Here is a 25,992-nt window from a genome sequence, read left to right on the forward strand (position 1 = left end):
CCACTGCCACGTAATTAATCATTAGTTTAAAATTTGAAAAATCTAACGATCAAGAACAAGTGGTCATATGAACATGAGCTTTATATCAGAATGAGATCAATTGCATAAACGATCTGCATAATGAGAGAGAGAATTATGCATTGCATTCCCAAGGACATGTTCTTCCATTAAGGCGTAGACAATTGTACAGGGTCCAAAGTCTTTGGTCATATTGGTGTTAAGAATAGTACTAATCTTTCGAAACTGACTCCTACATCAAAATTAACAAGGGCAAAAAATAAACAAAAGGAAAAATGCTTCCCAACGATGACACGAGAAACTTGGGACATTTGGCCCGGTCACTGTATTGATTGCATCTGTTTGATCACCATGTCCCAAAATTGATGGGGTTTCGTCTCCCACCTCAGCAGTCCCAATTTCAGTTTCACCATATTTAACTTACATGAATCAGTGTGATTGCGATTCAAGAAGGATGTTCGTTGCTGCGTTTATGTCATTTCTGGCCTGCACAAGTGCCTGTCTGGCTGCATTCCTATCAAAACCCATTGAAACCAGTGTGGCAATGGACTCCTCTGGTGGCTCCACAGAAGGAACCATTGGAGCAGGATAGTTTCTCTGAAACAAACACGAGATAAGTTGTTATGAATAAAATTATCCAATTATGTCACAAGGTATTAGCCGCCATAGGAAATGAAAAATGAAAAATGAAAAGAAATGTTTATATTACAGACTGCAGTTCTAGAGAAAAACTTTGCTTGCCTCGAACCCCACAAAAGAAGAGAAGACAGCAAGAAAAGAAGAAAAAGAAGACAATGAATTGACGATCATAAATTTATCAATCTAGATGAGTGCAATAAAAAGGATGTCCATGAATTCCTCAATCTAGAGAGGTGCAATAAGAAGGACATCACTTCTTTGGTTACCACTCTTTCAGGATCCAAAATATATTTAGAATAACTTTGCTTTTTGCTTCTGAAGAGTTCAACATCATCACTAAATTACCGATTCACAATATTTAACTTAATAAATGTTAACAAGATCATGAAAATGGAACCAATTTATTTGCACCAATCCATTCAGGCAACAAGCAGGGTAAGAAGATTTAGCAAATATACCTCCACTTGGCGGCCTGTGTAGGATGGCATACTTCCCACAATATTCCTTGTTGTTGATCCACGTGGGCTTCCCGTAGATGGCCAAGAAAGCCGTGAGAAGAATGAAGTTATGAACTCCGGGAACTGTAACACGAGTAAAGAAGATCAATTGAAGTGTCACTTAATAATGCTCTGCTCAGCTGAAAACACCAATATAGGTAGATAAAAGTGACGCTTCTAACAGTATGAATAGTTTTACTGAAACAATCAGATAAAAACCGAACAACAATGCATGCAGAAACGTCAAAGGAATACAAAGCTACATCCAACATATTGGAATTTTATCTAGCAATGCTAATGAATATATGGGGAATTAGGTTCAATTACATCCAATTCCAATTCACTAACATAGAATTTGGAATAAAACCATATGGAATTCATTTCAGTAGCAAATGAATCCCATTTAAAAAGAAAAATTCATTTGTAAATGAATTTTCATATTTGGATTAACTATAGAATTAATTTAAATATGTAACTTTACTAGCTTGCACTTAAAATTAATAGCTTTTTTAACTTGTATCCCAGTTACCTTAGAATTCATCTGCAAATTCTACCAAATTTTGGTAGAATTTCATTAAAACACAACTAATTCCATAGAGTTAAAAATGTAAAATTCTAAATGAATTTCCATTTATAACCACAAAAGGAAATGTGCATTTGTAAATGAATTATATATAATAAACAAGCTCTAAGTCTAACTAATGTTTAGCAAGGCTTCAATCAACATCCACTTTATCTGTTTCTCAATTGCAAGGGCCACCAAGCTGCCAATTTTATTAAATCATTGTCTATTACTTTCATATTTACGTTAACATTTACCTTTTTCGCACTCCTGCTCTTCACAACAATTTTCTTTATTGAAAGATTTTTTTTTTTGGGTCACTTTAGGTAGAGTTAGCATATATAAATCTATTGCATTCCATCTAACACCTCAAAATCTTTTCTTCTTCTTCTTCTTCTTCTTCTTCTCTCTCTCTCTCTCTCTCTCTCTCTCTCTTTTTTTTTTAAATTTTTTAAATCAACACTGTTAAAGAAGTTTCATCAATTCCCCCTCTTAACTAGTAATTCATGTACAAACCTAAGATTACCAGAAGAAGCTCTTCCAGAAAGAAAGGAATTCATTTATGGAATGCCAGAGTAAAGTTGCATACTATCATCTTCATTTATTGGCCGATGGTGTCAGAGATGCAGAAACAAGTAAGATTGATAAGAAAATCTCAATTATTTTTAATAACAAACAAAAAAAAAAAAGAGGTCAACTGGTAACCTTGGCCTTCCGGATGCCAAAGATATTCAAACGATACAGTGATCCAGCAAAAATACCACACATTCCTGGCAAGAGAGATCTTTTCCAAGATGATAAAAGAAGCTGAAAAAAAAAAAATGATTTAAGTCTTCTGAAGACAACAAAGCAAACAGCAACAATAAGAATCTAAATGTGTACAGATTGCAAAACAAAGATACAGATTGTACAGGAAAAAAATTACTATGTACCTGAATACCAGCTAGATATATGAAAGACTTATCAGAAAAGCGGACGCCGAAGACTCGAAACCGTGTTGATACAGGAATGTCAAAGAAAAAGGGTACAAATGAAGCAAATATAACACCATAAGGTCCAGATGTGAGTAGGTTCGGCGTGAGATCTACCACCAAAAAGAAATGTGAACATCTCATGCTTTTTCATAGAAGCAAGAGGAATATGAGAAAAACTAGTAACAATGGTAATAATTGTAGTTACATGTAAAAAGTACACTCCACTTAAGAGAAGAAACAAACTTGGGAACAAACTTGAACCAATATAAATAGTACAGTGATATAAGTGTAGATGCTAAAAATAATATTCTATACCCCAATTCTATAAAGGGTAAAATTTAAACCTTAGAATCTGCAAGCTAGAAGAAGTCACACGCATGCAGCCCAGATCATATCTCCAGCTCTCAGATTATCATAGCACTATTTCCTTAATATCCTAGATATCATAAAAAGATATCCCTTTGTCTATGCTCACTTCCCATCAACGCTTAAATTGCCAGGAAAGTTGGCATATTGGAAGTTCCCACTGTTATTCCCCCGAACAAGCTTAAGAATGAGTGGGTATCAGATTGAAACGGTAACGAACTTGTGCACTGCTCTGCTACCCTCACAAACCAGAAAATAAAAGAGAGAGAGGAACTAGGAGGGTGGAGTGCAGCAATTGTTTATATCAATCTTACGCGACCCAGGGGTTTGGTGCAATCACCTTACGTCATCTTATGGGCATTTATGGCTGAAAAAATTCTTTTCATGTGTGAGAAGCTGCAAAATTACACTTTTTACTAGGGGTGACTTGGTACACATTCTCAATGGTGCAAATTATTTGTTAGAGCAGTAAAAGTCACTTTCCTAGTTGCATATGTAGCCACTTTCCTAGTAGCATATGTTTCTATGTGTGTGGATGACATCTATCAGAACAAGACAACCACAAGCCGATGACAACAGCAACAAGGAAGCTAATTGAGTAGTATGAGGATACTAGTTCTCATACAGAACTGATTTACCCCTAAATATTACAAAGCCATTGAGATCAAAACAACCTCATGGCTCACTAGTTCATGCTAAATTAAAGTTAACATAAAATAGGCTTATAAATATTAATTAGTCATTTCTAATATTAGGTATTCAAGATTTTTTACTACCAATCAAGTTGAAAAGTTTTAAGCGTTAAGATATTTGAGTAATTAACATGTTGACTGTCTCTTGTGCTAGACTTCAAGTATTATTCCAGCTTCAGAAAGGAGGACGTTTAGAATCCACAATTATGAAATTGCATTTTCTTATCCAGCATTAGCGATTGAGCATTATGATTTGGACTAGACCAGACCCTTCACAAGCAGGTGATTCAGATAACTATTGAACACAATTCAATCTAATGATTTGTTTCACAAAGGAGACAGAATAACCAAGGCAGTCACCTGATTTTTATGATGTTAACGCGTGATCCCTTCCGTCGTATATTAGGTCAGGCCTCTTTAACTTTTTCCCATTTCCCACAAAATTGGCATATCCCAAGTACTAACCATCACTGACCCAAGCATGTCTTGGAGACAGCCTATTTGAAATTATTATTCTTCTTTTAGTAGTGGGAGACCTATTTAAGTAGTTTTCTGTTTTTGTAGGGCTAACAAGCAATTTTCTATTTTAATTTTCTATTCCTCCACAGTATGGAGTTTTTAGACAAGTATCTGGGCATGAGAGCCAAGGACTCTGAATTAGGGAAGTCATACATGTCGTCCTTGCCTAATTGAATTTTTAACCACCATATAGATATAGATTAATTGTGATGAAAATTTCTCACTTTTAATGAAAAGTTTGCAAATATTCAACAGCATAACTTGGTGATCGGGAGAAATAGAGTGGCAATTTTTGATATATGAGACATCACAAAGCTATTAATGGGAGCAGGTCTAGAAGAAAGAATTGCATAACTTGAAACTATAAATATAGTACATACCTCTAAGGAGTCCTAGAGCAAGGACCTCAAAGAGTAATGAAATCACAATAGAGAAAAAAATGAAGACCTGCACAATTGAGGCAGGTATTTGATGTTAAAAGCAAAAATAGAGATATGAAGAAAGAAAGAAAGTCTAAATTACTTCATTCATTTGATTCACAAAAGAAAAACATTTTTATTTTGGTTTATTTGATCCTTGATTGGCAGGCGATTGCAAAAGAAAAAAACTAAATCATAGATAAAAAGAAAAGGATTGGAAAATTATAGTAAAGAATAAAGAATAACAAAAATTGTGATCAATAAAATAAATAAAAAATGATATTAACCGAAACTGTGTTTTTGAATTGTATTAATATTTCCTAAATGACAATTAGAATGCATAAAAAATTAAAAACACATGCAGATTCTCCAGGAAAGAAAACATCATTGTTAACCCCAACAACTTGTAGTTCATGAAAGTATCACAAGTGCGAGACCCAAAAACCCAAAGATATGATGACTCGTTTAGCTGGATAATAACTCACCGAGTATTTATTCGAACCTATCTGTCTTTCAAAGACCCTGAAGTAGTATAAAAGATACAGCCCAAACAGAAGCTCTGGAGTAGATGAGAAGGCAAAAACTGAAGCCAGAAGCTTCCAAATACGGAGCTTCCAGAAAATATCCTGCAATGAAGGGAAACTAAATTTAGAAAGCCATATCCTAGTTTTTCAATTTGAGGAGTACAACGTCTCTAGAGCACAAAAACTAAGCATTTTCAAGCCAAATTCACCAATATTTGGTATATTCTAGTGTTCAAGGAGAGGTCAAGACAAATGAGTGCCATTCTATACTATTTCTCACATAATCAGCTCCTTTAAGATGAAATCAGTTTCTAAAGAGTAATTGCGACAGATTATAATTCCCTGGGGCTAAACAATGCATCTATAAAAATTTAATTTTGCAATTCAAGGCCAAGCATCTGTCTATTATTGCAGAAAACTTTGCATTGCTTATCCCAATTTCTAGGCATATCTTGCACTTCACAAAGTACAGTAGTTTCTAAAGTTTTGCTTTTTCTAAGCAGAAGTTGGAATGAAGAATCCATTTTCCTTTATTTCCCCTACATCATGGCTGTAAAACTAATTATACTGCCCATTAAGATAAAGGGGGGGAAAAAGAAAAACAAAGGTTGATGCAAGATGCTGTAACATTCTTATACAACAAGCTTAAGTTCAAGGTAACTAATTCAATTAAGCATGGCATAAATATAATATAACCTATATGGGTGCAATTTTATTAATTAATTTTGATTCAAGAACTCTGTGCAGAGTCAGTAGTCCCATGAATGTGGATAGCATTTAAAGTAGGAGTATATCTATTGTATATCATAATAATTATTCCGCAAGAGAATATCAGTTCCACCTAACCTTGGATAAAATTTAAAGTAGGAGTAAATCTATTGTATATCATACTAATAATTCAACAAGAGAATATTGCTATGCTTGGATAGGTGAGATAGCTGGCATTGATTAGCATTTCTTTAAACATTAATCGTAAGATCAATTGCTAATATTTGAGGACCTTTACATGTAATTTGTCAAAAATGAGACAATTCCCATCATGTATGTAATAGGAAAAAATATTGTTTATAATTACTGTAGATTGCATATTAGCAGCTATCAAATGCTTATTGCATAAAAACACCTACAAAATGCCTAAGAGCATATTCAGAAGGATGTTGCATTTTTCCAATAAAATGTTTATTGTCCCAGCAAAAATGAAGCATAAAAGATAAACAGCACAAGGAACAATTTATGATTCAGACCATCAGCAAATATAAAAAGAAGAGATGGAAGTAGAAGAAAAACCTAAAGTTTTAAGGATTCTCTCTCTAATATGCGCTGGCTGCACACCAGACATGAGAGGCACAAAGCGCCTTCAATCTGACAGTTTTGGAAGCTCCACGCGATCATCCAAGAATCCACAAATAGAAAAACAGCTAGTTACCACTTACCAGTATTCTCAAGTGGTTTTGCAATGAAGTGGAAGTTTCTCAAGCCTCAAGCCTATCTTATCATACACCAATAACCAATTTCTACAACCAAGACATATAATACACCAATAACCAATTTCTATAACCAAATTATTTACAATAAATATTTCAGTTGCAACTCCCATGAATGAAATTAGATGCATTCCCTCAAGCTCTACAAATTTCCTACTCCTGGTCAGTCTTGAATGCATGCAATTCCTCATCTACATCCATAACTTTTGATCGAGCATAGAAGACTTAAGAAAGCATGTCACAGATTCCAAACTCTAGTCTTGCACTGGCTTCAAGATTCTTCATATCAGATGACAACATGCTTCATAGCCACAAATAACTGGCTTAACAGTAACCTTCTAATCTCAAACCTCCTCTGATAATCTTCCTACAAGCCCTCCCTAATTACTTGTCGTCAAAGTCAATCCAAAACTTGTTTTATCTAAATTCACTCTTCTAAAAAATTAAATTCAAATTCACATTCCTACCCATTCCACGAATTCACACACTGATCTCAACCAGGGGATCCAAGTTGGTTAGACCATAAATAAGTTACATCCTCCAATTCTAAGTTTCTAACGTTTATTACTACTAACATCAAGCTTAAAGCTTTACAAAAAAATTAAATCAGTTAGTACAATAAAAACTAACAACTTAACAAAAATTTTGAAAATCCAGAAAAATTATAATCCTGAAACGAAGGGATCACTGCTCATATTCATAAGTAAAGCAAAAAAAAAAAAAAAAAACGACATCAAGCACCTGATAAGATAACCCAAGTTTGGTAAAGCCGCCTTGGATCCCAAAGGAAAGTGTAAAAATGGCACAGGCGATAACGAATATTCTCGTCACTGGCGCATTGTCTGCGAACAAAAAATTGCAAATTCAATTCACATGTTGTGCATATATACACAATCAATCAAAAGGAGCAGAGAAGAAAGAATCAAAATGGATAAATCAATATGAAACGCACTGAAACCAGAGGGGCCGCCGTTCATCTTTCTCTCGTCTTCTAAATGAAGAAGGACCACGACCTTTCTTTTGCGCTCTTTTTCTTTTCACCAAATTCTCTGTTTCTGCTAATCTGTTTTTATTTTTCTTTTTTTCTTTTTTTCTTTTTCTTTTTCTCCTCTAAGTTTAATCAAATCGTTGGGTCACTTCGCTAGTGGCAACTGGTCGGTAAATTATTATTCACTCCCTCCAATATAGTAAAATGTACTAATCACTACTTATTTTTAAACAAATTAGCATATACTAATCACAATTTATATTTTTTAAAAGAAATTAATTTATAGCTTTCGATAATATAGTTCATTCCCACTGTGTGTGTACTTTAAAATTTTTTTTGGAGAAAATAATTTTTACAACATTCAAAAACTTGATTTTGAGGAAAATGTTATTTTTCCTATTTGTTTTTTGAATTTATTTTAATAATACTTATCACTCTAATTTATTATAGAATAGCAATTTTGGAAAATCATATACAAATGGGTAATGTTGTATAGATTTATTTGTTATAGTAAACTAATTCATATGTAATTTTCAATTAATATTTTTCATATATTTAATATGTCGCGCCTTGCAACTTATTAATTAGAGTTTAATTCTGAAGAAAAATTATAAAAATAATTATTTATTTGGATAATTCAAATTAGTTTGTGTTGTGATTTTCTGTTAGGCCTTTTGTTTCATTTCTCATGTTTTTATTTAATTCTTATGAGGAGGGTAGAGTTATAGTCATCGTAATGGATTCAATTGATCCACCTAAGCTGAAAAAATATATTTATAATATAGATTTAAATTGATAAAAAAAATACAAAAAAACAATATTAAATAAATAATCGCGTTGCAGCTCTAGGCAAGTTATGTATTGTGATACGGACGCAAACATGTGATTTTATGTAATTTTAAATTTATACGTTATTATTTATATGATTTTTTTTTATTTTTGACATCATCCCCTACTAAAAAAAAATCAATAATATTATTTTAAAAATTTTAACATCAACGCAATCACGTACGGTAGAACACACTGTAAGAAATTTACGACTCAACTAATCTCCATCTATCAATTTACAAAATATATTTGCAGCTGACCACTTGAAGTCAAAGATTCTATAAAATTCCCACGTTCCGACAACCAAGATACGACGTCGTTAAGTTCTATTAACCGACTACTTGAACGAGTGGTTGAAATCCAAAAATAACTCAGTTGCAGGAGCTGCTTGTAGTAATGGTTAGTTGTAAGTGGCCCCTTCTGAAAAAGGTCTTCCGTTTCATCTGATCGTGAAGTTTTGCCATTTATTCAAAGCTTGAAGACACTACCAATCTTGAAAACCCAATTTTACACTTCAAAGGTTTGTTTAGTTTGGCTACTCTTTTTCGCTTTCTGTTTTATTTTTATTTTTACAGTATATTTTTGTTCTTGAATATGATGCTTTCTGCTTCTAAGTTCACTTAATCTCTGTTTTCCACTTGATTGCTACAGATCACAATAAGGTATGTATATTTAGTCTGTATAAATGTTTGTAAAAGTTTCGACTTTTAGGGAATAAATTTCAGCTGCTTTGGTTTGTGGTGATAAGATGAGCTCATGAAGAGCTTAAAGATTGTTGCTTTTTTTTTTTTTTTTCCTTCATTGCAAAAGGTTATAAAATTCATAGTAACAAGGATGCATTATATGTAGAAAAACTAAATAAGAGTTAATGAGATAGAACATTACAAGTAGCATATTTTTTAAAATGGTGCTTTCATGGACAAAGGAGATCTAGTAATTGATCCGGGCTCTCACTTATATACCTAAACTTTGTCTGAGAACTACAAAATCTATGCTTAAACAATTTGTTAGTTTGTCTCCCTGTTTGTTGGCAGATTAATTATGCAGGGTGTAGTTGAATGGAGTGTTTTGAGCCCTTGGGTTTTATTTAGATAAATTAGATTCAAAACTTTTATTTAATAGTATCTTCTTCTATGCTTTCTCTGATTTAAATGAGTCATCAATTGAGTTAAGGTGGAATTAATCATTATCACAGAAAATGTACAAATGGAATTCAACGACCGGAAAACCAGGCTACTGCATTACTTTTCTTTATTCTTTGTAATGGTGCTACGAGGAAGAATCTGATTGTTTGGAACGTGCAAGAATGAAATTTTTCAAGATAGCTGTATCTTTGTTCCGAATGAAGAAATGGTCAGGTGGCATGGTGATTATAGGTCTTGCTGCGATCTTGGTTTTAAGTTATGGCCTAATGGGAACTCAGCCACAGAAAAAGCAGTCTGCTTATGATTTTTTCAGAAATCATCCTGCTAATGATTCTCATTCAAAGGACACTGGTCGCCTCAGTCCTTCTCATATGGACATAAAGAAAGCAACAAAATCATCAATAAGGCCACATTTTGTGAATGTTGAAGGACTTAATGATCTATATGCTTCAAACAATATTTCCAAGGAAGAGTCTAAGGCCTTGCTTGTGTGGAGTCAGATGCGTTTGCTATTATCTAGATCTGATGCTTTGCCTGAAACAGCCCAAGGGATTAAAGAGGCTTCCGTAGCATGGAAGGATTTATTATCCATGATCGAGGAAGACAAAACTATGAAGTCCAGCAAAATTGACAAACCAGAGGATAAAACTTGTCCTTATTCCCTAAGTACTATTAATAGGACAACATCAAGCAATGGAACAATTCTTGAGATCCCTTGTGGTCTAGTTGAAGATTCCTCAATCACTGTAGTTGGCATTCCTGATGGACATAATGGAAGCTTTCAAATTGCACTTGAAGGTTCCAAACTTTTGGAAGATCAAAACCCTCCTATTATCTTGCATTACAAAGTGAGACTACCTGGAGATAATATGACAGAAGAAGCATTTATTGTTCAGAATACATGGACTAATGAGCATGGTTGGGGCAAAGAGGAAAGATGCCATGCTCATGGATCTGCTCGCAACACAAAGCCAAAAGGTATAGATATCATTACAATTCAGTTATTTGCTATAATGCAGTAGTGGGGAAACAGTTCACGAGGTGAATTTGCACCAGTTTGACTCCCTCACTGTAATGGTGATTTACTAATCGGTTTGATGCATCTTACATCATTGTTTATTTGCATCTTAAATTGTTCATAATTGAAACTAGAATATTTAATTGAACATTTATCTCATGGTTATGTCCCTATGGGAGGGACAAGAATCACTTTGTTAGCTTAATACAAGAATCACTTTTTTTTTTCATTTTTTGGTCATTTTCTTTTCTCTTCTAATAGCTTAATACATGTATATATCTAAACCGTGCCTCTCTATGTTTATTGTTGCTGTGTACATTTTATTGCTGACTGAACTTGACTCATCAGAAAACTGCAGAGGATGGCATAATCTTTGTTTGAAGGACAATATTTTTACATTTCAAAATGTCTCAACCTTCTCTGTAGTTGCATTATACTTGAAATTTTATTTCTAATATTAGTCCATCTTGCAACTTAGTCCCCATGCCTACTTTCCTTTGTTGATTTTTCTGCATCATACAAATTTGAACAGATTTTTAAAATTAATAGTCTGACCTATTAGTTGACATCCAGTTGATGGACTTGTTCTTTGCAATGAACAAATTGTCAGAAGCACTGGGGAAGAAAATCTAAATACAAGTCATGCTAGTGGTGACGTATTAGCTAATGTTTCCCAAGGAGGTGCTCATGCAACTGCAAATTTCCCATTTGCTGAAGGGAATCCTTTCACTGCTACGTTGTGGGTTGGTTCAGAAGGATTCCATATGACTGTCAATGGAAGGCATGAAACGTCATTTGCCTTTAGGGAGGTAATTTATGAATTTGTCAACAATTACAAATTGGAATAAGAAGCTGGTTAACACTTTGAAAGGTATACCATTTTGATAAGAGGTCCTCCACCCAAACCTTGGGGGGGCTTTTTGGAAATGCAGAAACTTGAACCATGGGAAGTGAGCAGAGTCAAAGTGGATGGCGTTCTGGATGTCTTGTCATTATTAGCCAAAGAGCTACCTGTCTCTGAAGATCATGATTTAGTTGTCGATGTTGAGCTCCTTAAAGCCCCAGCAGTAAAAAGGAAAAGAATAGCAATGTTGGTTGGAGTTTTCTCCACTGGAAATAATTTTGAGCGTCGTATGGCTTTGAGGAGGTCTTGGATGCAGTATGAGGCCGTACGTTCAGGGGATGTAGCTGTCCGATTTTTTATTGGCCTTGTAAGTTACATAGTGATTGTCTTCCACGATCTTCTATGTATGTGCTACCAGGAAATGCTATTTAACTCTGCTACTTACCATTTGCCTTATTGAAAAATTGTTTGTTAATAAATTTGGTATTTTTCATGCCTGCAGCACAAGAACGGTCAAGTCAATTATGAGTTGTGGAAAGAAGCCCAAGCATACGGAGATGTGCAGTTGATGCCTTTTGTTGATTATTACAGTCTAATTAGTTTGAAAACTGTTGCAATCTGTATCATGGGGGTATAGACTATAGTAATATTTTAAACCATTTATTTAATTTTCCAAGCTATTTTAGATTGACTTTTTGATGACCCTTTTTCTTCTTTTAATCAATATGCAGACCAAAATTCTGCCTGCTAAATATATCATGAAAACAGATGATGATGCCTTTGTTAGGATTGATGAAGTTATTACCAGTCTCAAGGGAAAGGCATCTAGTAGCCTCTTGTATGGTCTTATATCCTTTGAATCATCACCCCATAGGGATAAGGAGAGCAAATGGTATATCAGTAATGAGGTAATCATAATCCCAGGACCCAGAATCATGACCATGTTGCACATTGGTTATTTGCTTTGTTGTGGTTTTACTTATTTATTGTTCACGCTAGCCTTGCATTTTACCATGATGAGTATTTCTTTGTGCAGGAATGGCCACATTCTTCATATCCACCATGGGCTCATGGCCCGGGATATATCATCTCTCGAGATATTGCAAAATTTATTGCCGAAGGTCACCGAAGAAGAGATCTCAAGGTAAGTATCATGTACTTACTGGGAAAAGCTCTCATATATTCAGTGGTAGGATCTCAATATAAGTATAAAAGTGGCTTTTTTGTTTATCTTATTTCTGTGCTTTTCTTTTTTCAGTTATTTAAATTAGAAGATGTCGCAATGGGCATATGGATTGAACAATTCAAGAACAGTGGTCAAAAAGTACAATACACAAGTGATGAGAGGTTTTACAATGCTGGATGTGAAGCAAATTATATTCTTGCTCATTACCAAAGCCCAAGGTTGGTGTTATGTCTTTGGGAGAAGTTGCAGAAAGAGCACCAACCTAATTGCTGTGAGTAAAGTAAATATACCCTAATTGAAAATTCAATGGTGAATTTCTTCTGAGACCACAGTGACAACTTCTAAGGTCTCTAAGAATCTATGTATTTGTTTTTTCCACAAATTTTGACTGGTTTTAGTTAGGATTGGCGCTGATGTTATTTTATCACCCACCATTTGTTTTTGTTTGCCATTATTCTCATTTGTATTGGCGGACGGAAATGGATTGATTTGTAAATTATGAGGAGTTTCTTGTTGATGTACTTTTACAGAGATAGGTGAAGGGTAATTTTCTTGCTACTTCAATATATAGTTACTAAAAGCAGACAACCAGTAAAATCAACTGTACATGGATCTGAAACTTTTAACTTTTCTTTTGGAATTACAATTCAGATCAGATAAATCATTTGAGCTCTTTAAAAGCCTTTACAAGGTTAACAAAATTATGAAGCCTACTGCCACCTTTCCAAAAAGCATTTCTTTTTAGTACTGCCAAGCTATGATATTCCTTAACTACAAAATCCTGAATCCTAATGTCAAATCTGTCTAGCAGCATTTTTGTGACTCTAAAACACTCTGCAATACAAGCCAAGACAGTAAAATATTTACAGGAGAAATAGATGGATAGAAAGTTTTTCGTCACACTATTCAAATACTTGGCTAGGCCAAAGCCTCCTCCAAGTTGAGATCTCTTCCTCCTTGTAAAGTTTTCTAATTCCTCCATAAAAGCCATCAACTTCATTTCCTTCTTCACGGTGCTTCTTCCTGTTTACAATGGTTTGTCTCCATCTCGAGCCAAGAGGGTATTGGTTAAACTCCAATACCACCATGTCTGCCAGCAAAACTCAAGTCAGAAATTTAGCAAGATATAATGCTATATCTTTGTTGTTAGATTGTGCTCGACCCAAATTTTGCCTCAAAATGCAACAGTTATGGGGATTTAAACCATGCAGTTCTGTATTTTAAAAATTCAGGGAGAAAAAAAACCTTTGTATTGAGAGGGAATAACATAATTTCTTACCATCACATTGACAATTGCAGAGGTTCGCATTCCCATCACATGGATCTATATGGCCAACAATAGCATACCACCAACCTGCTCATTTAGCCAAAATAACAAAAATCATCAGGGTCTTTACAAGAAACTTGAAGCCTAACCCTTCAATTGAAATGACAAAATATTTTCTATTGTTTGAAAAACACACCATAAGGAAATTCTTTGCTTCTTCTCCATTGAATCTCAATATGATCACCAGGTTTTAAGTCATCTAAACAGTCAGAAATGTGAAGATCATGAGCAGGAGTATCAACGGGTGATGCTCTTAGCCTATCCCAATGAATGCTCTCTTCTATCATTCGTCGTCCGTAGGGAGAGTACCTGTAATACAATATCAGCAAACGACTCGTGATCAGCTTTATAGATGAAATCAACCATAATAAAAAGATCAAGTTTTGCGCCAATTAAGTTCCCATCTAGAATTGAAATTTTCCCGGAAGCCATTTGCCTAATAGGCTACTTCTCCAGTGTCTGACTCATAATATAGGAGTTAAAGAGGTTAAAAATCCTGACAAGCCTTCCCCTTTATGAATTTCCAATGCATCAAAAATAAATGAAAACAAAATTGGCATTTCTCTAAATTTTGCAATTCTGAAATTATAAAATTCAAGTTCCACAAAAAGAGGGAGAAAGCAAAATCATGGTCAAGCTCAGCTTTTCCGCAATCTTACATAGAAACATATGCAGACAAGAAGCTTCACTGAAGAAAATTCATTAGATCACTTAAAAAAAGGAACTAATTTTTCTTTTATATACCTTGCCTGAAATGTGTTTGTCCGGGAATCATAACTTATTTTAGCATCATAACAAGACAGCAAAAACCCAACATGTCCATTCTGCAAAAAAAACACATAAACTGTCATGAATTTATCAGCTACAATTAATATTAACAAAAATAAAAATAAGGATCATAATCTGTATCGTACATAGCATTAGAGAACTGCGGAAATATTATTAAAAAACAATTAATCTACAACCAATTACCTCACGGTTATAGACCTGAGCTGGGAACCAAAATTTGCCTCTTTCAAGAGAGAGATACATAGCCATGATTGAATCAACTGGTAAGGACGTTCTTGGGTTGCTTTTAGTTTCAAATTTTGGTTTAATCCAAGTTTTTGGCCAAACAGCACCAAGAGATCCCAATAAGCCCTTTTGATTACTTTGATCCACAAGATTTAGCCTCTGTGTTGAAGCTATATGACATTGCCATTCCCTAAAGGCAGCATCACCAATTACTCTACCCCATTTTTGCCTCAAATGTTTCGTCCACAAATGATCACTTGTGCATTTGTCCCTTAAAGAGCTGCAAACTCCTGCCATACTACACAACTCAGCTGGTGAAAGTCTCTCGAGAATACTTTCCAAGGTTAATTCAGGCAAATCAAGAAGAGAAATTTTCTCTGCCTCAATATTTTCTTGCTCTTCGAAACCAAGATTCATTTTCTTCAGTGGCATTTTCATGGGCAATTTGCAGACACTAATTGCAAGCCTATCTTTATGAAATAAAGATACAAGAAAATTTAAAACTTTTTCCCAAAACAAAGGTGACAATAACAGCAATCTCCGCTCACTCTTCATTGGTGGGGGTGGCTTGAAAGAAAAGGATTTAAAGAAGAAAATAAAAGAAAACCCAAAAATCAAGAAGAAAAGCATTGGATGAGTAGAATTATCAAATGGGTTTGTTCAAAAACTAGAGCAAAAGCTAAAAGAGATGTAAAAAAGGGAAAAAAAAAGAGGGAGAGGAGCTATTGAATGTGATTCAATAGCAATGCAATAAATACATACAGAGGTATATATTTATATTTATATACTATAGTATAATATACGCAAAGTAAATATCTACATATTCTGTTTGAATCCACTAATGAAAAGTGAGACAGTTGCCAGTTGGGCAAAATTTAGGACATTTATTAAATGAGGGACACATGAAGACATGTCAACCGACAAGCTTTGATTGTTCATTGTTGGAAGTTACAACACCACAAAGAAAAGAGAAGAGACAGAGACATATAAAAGGTTGCTTCTTCAAGATTTATTTGCATATTATTAAGTTCTTGATTGGCATCTCTACACAGTGAATTCAACCAAATTGCAGTGCCAGTGGGGACAGCTGGCAGTTTAAGGATGGAAGATTTTGAGAGGGAAAAATAATAGAGAATAAAATCTAATCTAATAGTTATTGCTTATTTTATAATAAAATGATAAAAACCAAAAATCTTTAGAAGGGTATTAGTGTCCACACAAAAAGGGTGGAGATATACAGATGATGTGGTGGTTTAGCTTGGTCATTTCACAGAGTATTCTGAGTTTTTTTCGATCAATTGTCATTAATTTTATGTGCTAAAGGGAGGATTAGTCTTATTGCGTAATCCGCAGTATTATTTTAGTTCATTAGGCCTCCAATAAATATAAAAAAAAATTTTAAGATGAAATAAAACTAAAATATAAATTATTTGCGCATTCTTTGTTTTATATAGCATAATTAGTAATTAGCTTTTCTTGACATTTAAATAATAGTAGTGGATTATATGCATTCACCAATCATCAATCATGGACTAAAAGTGATTTTGATTGGCATAATTAAATGTGATTAGAGATTGAAAGAGAGACCCAAATGTGTCAAAATCTATGAATTTGAGAAAATAAGCAAAAGCCTATGGAAATGAAGTGGGATAAAAATACATGAATAGACAAGTTGGTAATGGACCACTCTTTTCTAGGTAAGAATTTGACCCTTTAAGACATTGTCAAAACTAAGTAACCTGCATTATGCCTTTTTATCCAAAAACATTGTATTTATGTATAAAAATGTCAAGAAAAATACCAAATCTTGTACAAAATATAAACCCTAAGCTTTTTATTTTTATTAGTGGATCGAAGACTAGGATAAAGTGAAAGTGGGTTGTCTATATATATCTCATTTAGAGTTTATGGTCATCTTTCTTTATTATATAATATTTTATAGATTAAACATTTTGATTCTAATTTTATAAATTCAAAGTGTAGTAGAAAGCTTATGGATAATGTGATTTGGCAGTAAACTATAAAAGCCTCAACTGCAAATTGGCCTAACTTCCACCAAACTCTCAACCGCCAGCCATCACCGCACAACCACGTAAATTACCAATGTCCAAAGAATATGAAATTTTATAGTTATTATTCGTAGAAAATGACTTTGGCTTTCTTTCTTTTTTCCCACGTTAATTTAATGTTGAACAACTTGTCGTAGTAATCAATTTTCACACGATTATCTTCCTGATTGCGTCAAAAACAAGCAATTCATGTCTAAATTAGAGATTTGTCCAAAAAAAATATATTTATAATTTAATTTTAATGTTCAAACTCATATTTATATTTAGGATTACGAGTATTTTCGAATCAGTTTATGAATATCAACATTTTTTAGATAATTGATGATTTCATTAATGATTAATAATAGTAATTGGATTGATTATTGATTAACCACAATTAATAATTTCGAATCAAATTAAATAATTTTAATTTATATTTTATAATAAAAAGTTTGTGACCTCGTCAAAATAATCCCATTTTAAAAAATATCGAGCAAGAAAACAATATATGAAGGTTTCAATGCCCTGCCATATTTTTTTTTTATCCTTCTAGTTTTAGGTATTGTGGCTATTTTAGCCTATTACTATCATTTTTGTAAGTATGGTGATATTTTTTAGGGTTTGATATGCATAGTGGAAGACATCTTACACAAATTATTTAGGGTACTAAAGAATGGTTCTTGTGCTTGACACGTTGTTTCCATTAATTAATTTATTTTTTGCATTGTATAAACCGATGGTATATTACTTTAGAAGTTATTATGCTTCTATTGTTTATTAAAAAAATGTAATTATAATAGAAATCACAGCGTAGCGGATCGAAAATTAAATTATTGCTAATTCTATCTCCACTTTAATATTTGTAAATTTATCAACGTTCGAACCTTTCTCTTAATATTAAAAAAATAAAATATAAATTTTAGATGCAAATCATTTAAAGAAGTTTTAACTTGGGTTGTTGAACCATAAATCAAACCGAAGGTGTAACCGTTTCTTAGTAGTTTCTTGTTAAGCTAATTTATAATAAATAAATAAATAATATTGGAGTTTCATCCCAACATGAGTGGCCACCAACTTCTCCAAACCCAATAATTGAATGGTTCAAAAGAGAGTTTTTATTTTTATTATTTTTTCATTTTTTCTTTTAATCATATCAACACTAACCTAATAAATTCCATAACAAATTATAAATTTTCAACGAATCATATTCCGTTAAACTTTTGTGTTTCTATGCTCTGAATAAACGATGATATTCAAGTAAATTAAGTTTTTTCAACAATAACGATTCTAGATTTTAAATTTTTAATCTTATAAATAAAGTTCGCCTAGAAATACAGTTTATTTTCACTTATTAAATTATCTGTTGATTAAGTTAGATATAATATTTCATAATTCAATTAATTGAATCAAAAATAGAAAATTATATCAAAATTTCTGTTTTTTTAAGGGAGAAAAATATAAAAATCAGATTGATTTTGATGTCCAAATCTTATGATTCACCAATAAATCACAAGATGAAGAAGCATCATAAGGTGATGTGAAGATTGCAAAATGGAATCCACAAAGGAAGAAGATTAAAGGAGGGCCAGAAAATAGAAGTGTCTCTTTAAGACAGTTAAGTGGAGCTTTTGCATCAATCAATGGGGTTTTGTTTTAGTGATCTTTACAAAAGTAAAAGATAGAAATATGGATATGTTTACATCTTTTTGCTTACCATCATCATATGTGCATTATGGGGAGCATAAAAACTTATTTTATAAAATTAATTAGCAATAATGCATAAAATGATCTTTTGAAGTTAATGTAGTTTATCAAAAAATTATTAATTAATTTTATCATAATTTTCAACTAGAATACTAATTTAGCTCATTTTTTTATTGGAATAAATGAACTGATTATATTACATCTTATAAAAAAAATTAGGTTGGTTTTTTTTTTTTTTTTTTTTTTTTTTTTTTTTTTTTTTTATCTGCCTCACACGCATTGATGATCAAAAAAATAGTCAAATTGGTTTTCTGATAAAAAAATTTATGTTAGAGTCAATTTGAAAGCATAATTCTAGGTAAATTATATATCGCAAATAAATTATACATCGCAAATAAGTTCAAGAGAGAATATCATTTTTTCCTTATGTTATTATATTTGGATATATAATTTTTTTTTGAGAGAATTATATTTGAATATATATGTTTCAGGAATCAAAAGACAATTTTTATAGTTAATCTTCTTTTTAATGTGCAAAGTGGGAGATTTCGAATTCGAATTCTCTTGATCTCAAGAATTTTCCAATTCCATTAAAAGTTTGCAAAGTTAATTATTTGGTTGTTATCCCCAAAATCTTTCAAAATTTCCTTTTTTTCATTCTAAATATTCAGATTTTATGTTTCGCCATTACTGTTAATTATCTAATTAGTAAAATAATCTCGTCCTTATATATAAAATGGTATAAATTAAATAGAAGTTTTATTTATAATATTGCATAGGCAGGCTGCTTCACTAATTATATTTTATATATTGTTGGTTTTGATTTGGTTGAGTAAGCCGCCATGCATGCATATTACATCACCATCGGTTCCTTATCACACACCCACATCAAAATCGTTCTCTTCAAGGCTGCAAAATACCAAACTTATTCTTGCAAGTTGTTGGACCTAAATTACATCGATAGAATAATATTCTTTATTTTCTTCTTACTACTACCATGAAAGAGTATAATTTTATTTTATATTTCATCCATACCGAGTGTTTAAGCGGAATAGTATTTAAGTAAAACTCTTTTAAATAGTAGCATTCAACCTTGCTAAAAGGCTCGCTCCCAAACATTTAAGAGAATTTCATACATATAACTCAAATTCAAGATCTTTGATTTTTAAGGGAATTTCATTTACATGACTCGAAAGTTAAAGATCTTTGATTAAGAGAAAAAACTCCTTGCCGCTGAATGTCTATTTTAGTATACATTATGATAACAATATCAACGCTAGGTTCAGCTTATGAAAGATCCCACATAATAAATTGTGAGAATGAAAATAAATACAAGTTTACTAGATTCTAAACAAATTAAGATCGTTGCAGATTGACTGTAAATACATACAAGTTGCCTTCTAATGGCAACTATAACTAATAGAAAATGATGAGTGAAGGTAAATAAATCGTAAAAGGAGTTAAACTAAATACAGAACTCAATAAAAATCATCAATTTCATTTGCTATACCAGCATTTGATTTCCTAGGCTAGACTTTCCACACAAAACGTACTCCATATACAGAAAAACTAGTTAAATTTCTATTTTATTTCTCAAAGAACTATTTTATAAAAAGAAAATTTTGAAAAACCCTCGAAGTCTGCAAAAAACCAAAATAATTTACATGGTAAAAAGACAAAAACTCCATAAAAGAAATTACACAACGAAGTTCCAAAAATTAAACCTCCAGACTTTCTTAACCCACCAATAAAAAGAATAGCCTGGGCCCATTTTCCATGGTTGAGTTAAGCAGAATATGATAACTCCCTAGAATTATGGACAAAAGACAGGTTCAGAGTCCAAATGCACACCATTTTGCAAAACTCTGAGATGTCTAATAACAAATAGCATATATTCTCCTCAATAACATTACAAAAGTAAGCCATGACAATCATGATTCTCGCAAAAGAGCACAATAAAATGTAACAGAACATTTCTTTGTGACCGCAAAATGATTGTAAACAGGCTCTCAAAGGCCTAATCCAACAGTGCGACCATCTCTTCGTCGCAGACCAGCAGTGTATTGCTTCTCTAAATCCATCTGGACTTCCTTCTGCTTCTCTGCCTGCAATCGACCAGTGCCATCTTCGGTCTCGGGCTTGTTTTCCACCGTCACTTCGCCCTTCACACCCTACAATTGGCCATAGGTACCAAGGCAACCTCAGACTCTAAAACTGTGTTAGTATGTGAACTAACTGAGAGGAACAGTTCATGTACAATCACGAAATAACGGGTTCTCTTTGATATTTCATTTTCAAGTAATTTTGCAACAGAATGAGTTATAAGAGAAGAAGAAAGAAAGAACCAAGGAAAAGGAAACAAGATTTACCATGAGTTTGTTGAACTTTTCTTGTCTGTCACGATCACCAAAGAGTGAGGTATCCCACCGGTGACCAGGCTGTAGAGGCCGAATTAAACATTTATTTAGAAGCAGAGCCAATGTTTGTGGTATTAAAGGATTCACAGGATAAAGTATAACTGAAGAAAGGATCAGAACTACCTCTTCTGAAGTTGTGCTCTTTTTATTCCCCCAAAGCAGCTTCTTCTTCTGCTCAGTTGACATAAAACCCACCCCAGCAAGGTTCTTGTTAACTGAATCATGCATAGAGAACGTTCCATTGAGAAGAAGTTTAGGTAGAGGATTATTACTAGTTACTACATGTCATGTAAACATCTACAATATTATTGAAGTTCAACTCCAAATATGACTGTCAATTTGTCCCCATAGATTTGGAAGCAATATTATCAAATGCACTACAATATGTGCCAGAGGACTGTCAGGTGTTAGCAGCTTACTGAACATTTCTAATCTGCGTAAATATCATCCAACTAGTTTTCTGAGCATGAACAAAGGTTGCAGAGGTGAAACAAAAAACAATGGGAATAACATCAGAAGAGCTTATAAGAATCTGTGCATTTCTCAGAATGAGCAACTGCAATATTTTAAATCAGTTCTCTGCTACCATATTCATCCTCACCAACATCATTTAAAAGAAACTAACTCAGAACAAAATTAAGAGAGAGAAAAACTTGGCTCTGGGCTTTCTTTTAGTGTTTTCTTGATGTCCATCCTGTGTAGCGTTATCATGACTATATACATGTCCACATAAACAAATTCATTATCAAATTAGTTGCTAACATTCACATAAACGATAAGCCCACCCCATTTGTTCCCCTTATCATGAATCAATGCCCAAACAGACCAAATTTACAAATTCCAGGATAGGATGGATTTGAAACTCCAATGCCCTCTAATATGGGGCAAGAGCATTCAAAGACCGAGTCTCCAAACACTTATTTAAAAAGGAATCGTGTGCTGCAGTGCAATATATTTTTGTAAACTAAAAATAACCAAAGCCAAGTTCCTAATTTACTTTATAAGAGAATTCACTTCCAATGGCTGTCTCATCTTTCACAGCATAAAAGTCCATGCCAAGTCACATTGACTACTGGCTTCAAAATTATAAAGGGCAGCAACCTAACATTACTAACGTGTGCTAAATGACACTATAGAAAGTTGGAGCCTGGTGTTATGAACAGGCCAACTATGAAATAAACACTTCACCTGCATAGGACAAATTCTAGCCATCTGGAACTTTAAATATTAAATATCCTTAATTGAAGAAAGACAGAACAGGCAACCCTAGATCACTTAAATTTCTGGCAGGATATGTTGCTCCTTGCTTGGATTAACAAAGACAGATACAATCTAAACGCTTTGAAGGTCATACAACATCAAGTGTAAGCATATATTTCAATTCCCCAGTTTTCAAGTGTTGATATAAACACTTGGCCGATTTCCCTTATCTTCCATAGGTGCAAAGGCAAAAAGAAATATATGCAAACATAAAGTAGAACATCATATTAGTTGCTCTAGTAAAAGATGCCAAATGCAGATGAAGGTATCAAGCACCTAATTCAGCAGCTCTCATCGCAGCAACCTTCGCTGCATTTAGGTCATTATTAGCCTCTGGGTTACTGGCGTGGACCTGTCCTACAGAGACTTTACCATCAACCTCCTGAGCTTGCTTGGAAGATTGCTTTTCATCAGCTACATTTGTAAAGGAATTCATAACTAACAGATTGAATTAAAAATTACTGTAAAATAACCAAGAGAAAAATACAGTAAAACACAGGAAATAACCAAATGATTACCATCCTTGCTGTAATCAGCATCTCTGTCAGAACTAAATAACTTTGGCTTTTTCAATAGAGTCTCTTGATTTTCACTTCCAAAAACAGGTTTAGCTTCATTCTGCTCCCGTGGGGCTCTGTTGGATTTATCCTTGTCCTTGTTAGTGTCCCAGTCATCATATTTCTTCTTTTCCTTTGGATCATTCAGTTCCCTTTTTTCATTTTTAGAAGATTCTCTATAGTGGTGTCTATCATGGTCCCTTCCAGAATCATTTCGATACCCCCTGGATTCTTCAAGGTCGATTGCATGATCACTTTTATTGTCCCTGGAATTCCTATGATAATCCCTTTTCTCATCTCGACCATCTCTGTCCCGTCTGTTCCAATCCCTATCCTTTTCCTCTGAAGTTGTGAGAGTATGTTTCCTACCAGATCCAGCTCTGCCAGGAGAGGATTCCTTATCTCTGTACTTCTGACCATCTAGGGATAAAGAGTCTTTAACCTTGCTTCTATGCCCTGAACTATCATTTTTATCATGAGAGTATTTGTCTAGATTTCGTTTATAATCTCTAGACCTACCACGTTCACTTTCTTCTCTGGCATGATCAGTAGCACCTCTTGATTCACGACCAGAATGGGATGACGACTGGTAATATCTCTCTTCATCATCAGCATGCTTCTCCTGTCTGCTGTACTCATAATGCCTAGAGTAACCATGGGAATTCCTAGATGAATATCGATCAGAATGTCTATATGACTCTTTGCCATACTGGCCACGACCAGAATCCTTGTCCAATTCTCTTTCATAATCTTTCCTTCTCTCTTGATGTTCAGAAAGTTTTGCAGGATCTCCCCTTGAAGAAAATGGACTAGTGCCACGTTCACCCTTAAGGCTCCCTGTGAAAACTCACCCAAAAAACCATAATCAAGTACCAAACAGGAAATAAAAAAAATGTTGAAAACCTTCAAGCTGGCTAAGGTCTTTAAGCTAATGTTCAGCCCCTTAAGTCCTTAACCCTTACTAGCATTCTTGTTCAGACAACAAAATTTTAAATATTACAGATGACTGACTACTAAAAAGTTTTAACCTAAGTGGAGAAAAAGGATATATATATTGCAACTCCAACTATATTGAAACAGAGGCTCAGTTAAGTTAAAACTCAAAAAATTAAACACCAATTCACACAAAAACAGAATCATCCCATAAAGTGAAAGTATTAGAGTAATTACATATGCCTAAAAGTCATAAAGTGAAATTAAACCAAATGCCAAGCATCAGACCACCAGAAAACATGTATAGATAGTAATCAAAATCAATGAAATCACCTTCAGAAGAAGATGAGCCACAAGCAGGAGAACGTCGTCGGTACTTCCTATTAGCCGCATGATTTGAAGGTTTACGGAATGCAGCTTTTGTCTCAGCATTGTCATTGTCCGGGGGTGGAGACTGCATCATGGAATCTATGAAGCCTAGCACCTGAAAGAGCAAGTATTTTATAATATATATCAAGTATTTGAAACAGCATCATAATTCAAATTCTCATTCCAGCCAACAAAAGTACACAATAGAATATGAAGCTGAGATACCTAAAGCATAATTAAGAGAAAATAAGTTAAACTTAACTAAGACTAAAAGCACAAACTGCAAATGGAAATTATATAGCTCAAAGAAAACTAGAACAAGAACTCAACGAGAAAGCACAATTTTAAGTTTTAATTATGTTTATTAGAGAAGAAAAAAAAATCAACAGAATCCGAAATCCAATTTCCGAACCAAACAGTAAAAGGGAATAGAAAAATAACTATAACAATCTATGATAAGAAGTTTTTGATGGATAAGTGAAAAGGCCAAAGACATTAAAGAAAAATGGAGAGAAAGAAAAAGAACCTGCAAGAGTAGCTTTTAGGATCGAATAGCGAGAAAGAGGATTAGGTCATGAACTGCAAATTCTAGGGTTTGTATTTGAGGTGATATTCGGTCTTCTTAAGATTTCTGTGTTCGCGAGACAAAGCTTTGGGTATTTTCTATTTGCGCTGAAAGGAAGAGATTTACCAAAATAGGGAGGGGCGGAGTGAAAATCAGAGATGGTTGGGTGCATGATCGGCTCGTTACGTGTTGCAAATTCATTGGTTCCATCTCTCATTTATCGTTGAATTACTATTTCATCCCTTAGGCTTTACAAGCTAAATTATACCCGCATTTCCTTGCGGGTTTTTGCTATTACTTTTTTTGTAAATATAAAATATATTTATAAAAAAATATAATATTTTTTCTCAAAAGATAATATAATATTTTTTAAGAAATAAATGGTAAGATTTCATTATTTAATTCCAATCAATGCAAACATATATTTTGAGGATAAATGTAAATATATTTTTACAGTTATTATTAGAAGAAAAATAGATAATCTTACTAGTAGTAAATATAATTTCATATTAAAGATTTTCATTTCACTATTTTCTCACTATAAAAATTGTTGAATTCATAGAAAAATGTTTATTTTTATGTTTTTAAGCTTTTGGACTTTTAACTATTAAGAAAATTTTTTAAATAATTTTAGAGATTCCTTATCAAAATACTATTCTGAATTTTACTTTTTCACTCTAAACTTTAGTATTGAGCATAAAAAATTTAAGGTTTTTAAAATGATTTTTTTGTAACTTGTATTGTTGTATGGTTGCAAATGTAACATAATAAAAAAAAAAACTATCAGTAACACATAATTATTTTTAATGGATAAAAAACTAACTAATTTTATCTTTGATTTTGAAAATTTATAGAATTGTAAATTTAATTTCTAATTAATAGTATTTCTCAATTTGAAAATACAAATAAAAGAAAAGTTTGGTTAGACATCCTCTGCTCAAATGATATATTGAGTATACATATTTTAAGACAAAGCAAGATATATTCATAATTTATAATATGGGAAATGACCTTTTAGTGCTATGATAGACTGTAGATATAAAAAATTAAAAAGAAAAAAAGAAAAATCAAATTAGCTCTTGTGGGAAAAATTTA

The 25,992-nt window shown here is 33.1% G+C and overlaps 4 protein-coding genes across 5 annotated transcripts; 1 reads left to right on the forward strand and 3 right to left on the reverse strand.

Annotated features, from left to right (window-relative positions):
- Positions 1-140: 140 nt before the first annotated feature.
- On the reverse strand, positions 141-7,806 carry LOC105642346 (Ubiquitin-associated (UBA) protein). Its single transcript, XM_089718061.1, has 8 exons — positions 7,647-7,806; positions 7,436-7,536; positions 5,172-5,312; positions 4,648-4,714; positions 2,649-2,800; positions 2,422-2,523; positions 1,116-1,238; positions 141-615 (listed from the first exon to the last, which is right to left on the reverse strand). The coding sequence occupies exons 1-8, from the start codon at positions 7,669-7,671 to the stop codon at positions 448-450; spliced, it is 879 nt and encodes a 292-aa protein (XP_089574187.1). The 5' UTR covers positions 7,672-7,806; the 3' UTR covers positions 141-447.
- A 1,064-nt stretch (positions 7,807-8,870) lies between these two features.
- On the forward strand, positions 8,871-13,224 carry LOC105642347 (Galactosyltransferase family protein). Its single transcript, XM_012227161.3, has 8 exons — positions 8,871-9,030; positions 9,706-10,633; positions 11,247-11,482; positions 11,606-11,884; positions 12,020-12,148; positions 12,249-12,425; positions 12,554-12,661; positions 12,776-13,224. The coding sequence occupies exons 2-8, from the start codon at positions 9,817-9,819 to the stop codon at positions 12,980-12,982; spliced, it is 1,953 nt and encodes a 650-aa protein (XP_012082551.1). The 5' UTR covers positions 8,871-9,030; positions 9,706-9,816; the 3' UTR covers positions 12,983-13,224.
- Positions 13,225-13,317: 93 nt separating this feature from the next.
- Positions 13,318-15,803, reverse strand: LOC105642348 (F-box protein At2g26850). Its single transcript, XM_012227162.4, has 5 exons — positions 15,003-15,803; positions 14,775-14,854; positions 14,167-14,339; positions 13,983-14,057; positions 13,318-13,793 (listed from the first exon to the last, which is right to left on the reverse strand). The coding sequence occupies exons 1-5, from the start codon at positions 15,672-15,674 to the stop codon at positions 13,606-13,608; spliced, it is 1,188 nt and encodes a 395-aa protein (XP_012082552.1). The 5' UTR covers positions 15,675-15,803; the 3' UTR covers positions 13,318-13,605.
- A 4,634-nt stretch (positions 15,804-20,437) lies between these two features.
- Positions 20,438-25,017, reverse strand: LOC105642350 (pre-mRNA-splicing factor). Of its 2 annotated transcripts, none has more exons than XM_012227163.4 (7): positions 24,859-25,017; positions 24,297-24,447; positions 22,992-23,867; positions 22,750-22,887; positions 21,337-21,428; positions 21,166-21,234; positions 20,438-21,004 (listed from the first exon to the last, which is right to left on the reverse strand). In XM_012227163.4, the coding sequence occupies exons 2-7, from the start codon at positions 24,424-24,426 to the stop codon at positions 20,582-20,584; spliced, it is 1,728 nt and encodes a 575-aa protein (XP_012082553.1). In that variant the 5' UTR covers positions 24,427-24,447; positions 24,859-25,017; the 3' UTR covers positions 20,438-20,581. The 2 variants fall into 2 exon arrangements, with proteins under 2 accessions (XP_012082553.1, XP_012082554.1); XM_012227164.3 differs by having other exon boundaries at positions 20,650-20,967.
- Between the last annotated feature and the right edge of the window lie 975 nt (positions 25,018-25,992).

The sequence above is a fragment of the Jatropha curcas genome, chromosome 2 (assembly GCF_041381405.1).
Source record: "Jatropha curcas cultivar XTBG-Jc1 chromosome 2, XTBG_Jcur_1.0, whole genome shotgun sequence".
Taxonomy (NCBI): Eukaryota; Viridiplantae; Streptophyta; class Magnoliopsida; order Malpighiales; family Euphorbiaceae; genus Jatropha; species Jatropha curcas.

What these genes read in the sequence shown, in the direction of transcription:
- LOC105642346 (XM_089718061.1), bottom strand. Translation starts at nt 7,671, where the DNA reads ATGAACGGCGGCCCCTCTGGTTTCA. An exon ending in TGCTCTAGGACTCCTTAGAG is followed by an intron (nt 2,801 to 4,647) that starts GTATGTACTATA and finishes TTTTGGTGGTAG; the next exon opens with ATCTCACGCCGAACCTACTC. An exon ending in TATATCTAGCTGGTATTCAG is followed by an intron (nt 2,524 to 2,648) that starts GTACATAGTAAT and finishes TTTTTTTTTCAG; the next exon opens with CTTCTTTTATCATCTTGGAA.
- LOC105642350 (XM_012227163.4), bottom strand. Translation starts at nt 24,426, where the DNA reads ATGATGCAGTCTCCACCCCCGGACAATGACAATGCTGAGACAAAAGCT. An exon ending in TGCTGATTACAGCAAGGATG is followed by an intron (nt 22,888 to 22,991) that starts GTAATCATTTGG and finishes TTACAAATGTAG; the next exon opens with CTGATGAAAAGCAATCTTCC. An exon ending in AAAAGTTCAACAAACTCATG is followed by an intron (nt 21,005 to 21,165) that starts GTAAATCTTGTT and finishes ACACAGTTTTAG; the next exon opens with AGTCTGAGGTTGCCTTGGTA.
- LOC105642348 (XM_012227162.4), bottom strand. Translation starts at nt 15,674, where the DNA reads ATGCTTTTCTTCTTGATTTTTGGGTTTTCTTTTATTTTCTTCTTTAAA. An exon ending in AAGCAAAGAATTTCCTTATG is followed by an intron (nt 14,058 to 14,166) that starts GTGTGTTTTTCA and finishes CTAAATGAGCAG; the next exon opens with GTTGGTGGTATGCTATTGTT. An exon ending in CTGCAATTGTCAATGTGATG is followed by an intron (nt 13,794 to 13,982) that starts GTAAGAAATTAT and finishes TTTTGCTGGCAG; the next exon opens with ACATGGTGGTATTGGAGTTT.
- LOC105642347 (XM_012227161.3), top strand. Translation starts at nt 9,817, where the DNA reads ATGAAATTTTTCAAGATAGCTGTATCTTTGTTCCGAATGAAGAAATGG. An exon ending in TCCGATTTTTTATTGGCCTT is followed by an intron (nt 11,885 to 12,019) that starts GTAAGTTACATA and finishes TCATGCCTGCAG; the next exon opens with CACAAGAACGGTCAAGTCAA. An exon ending in ACCGAAGAAGAGATCTCAAG is followed by an intron (nt 12,662 to 12,775) that starts GTAAGTATCATG and finishes TTCTTTTTTCAG; the next exon opens with TTATTTAAATTAGAAGATGT.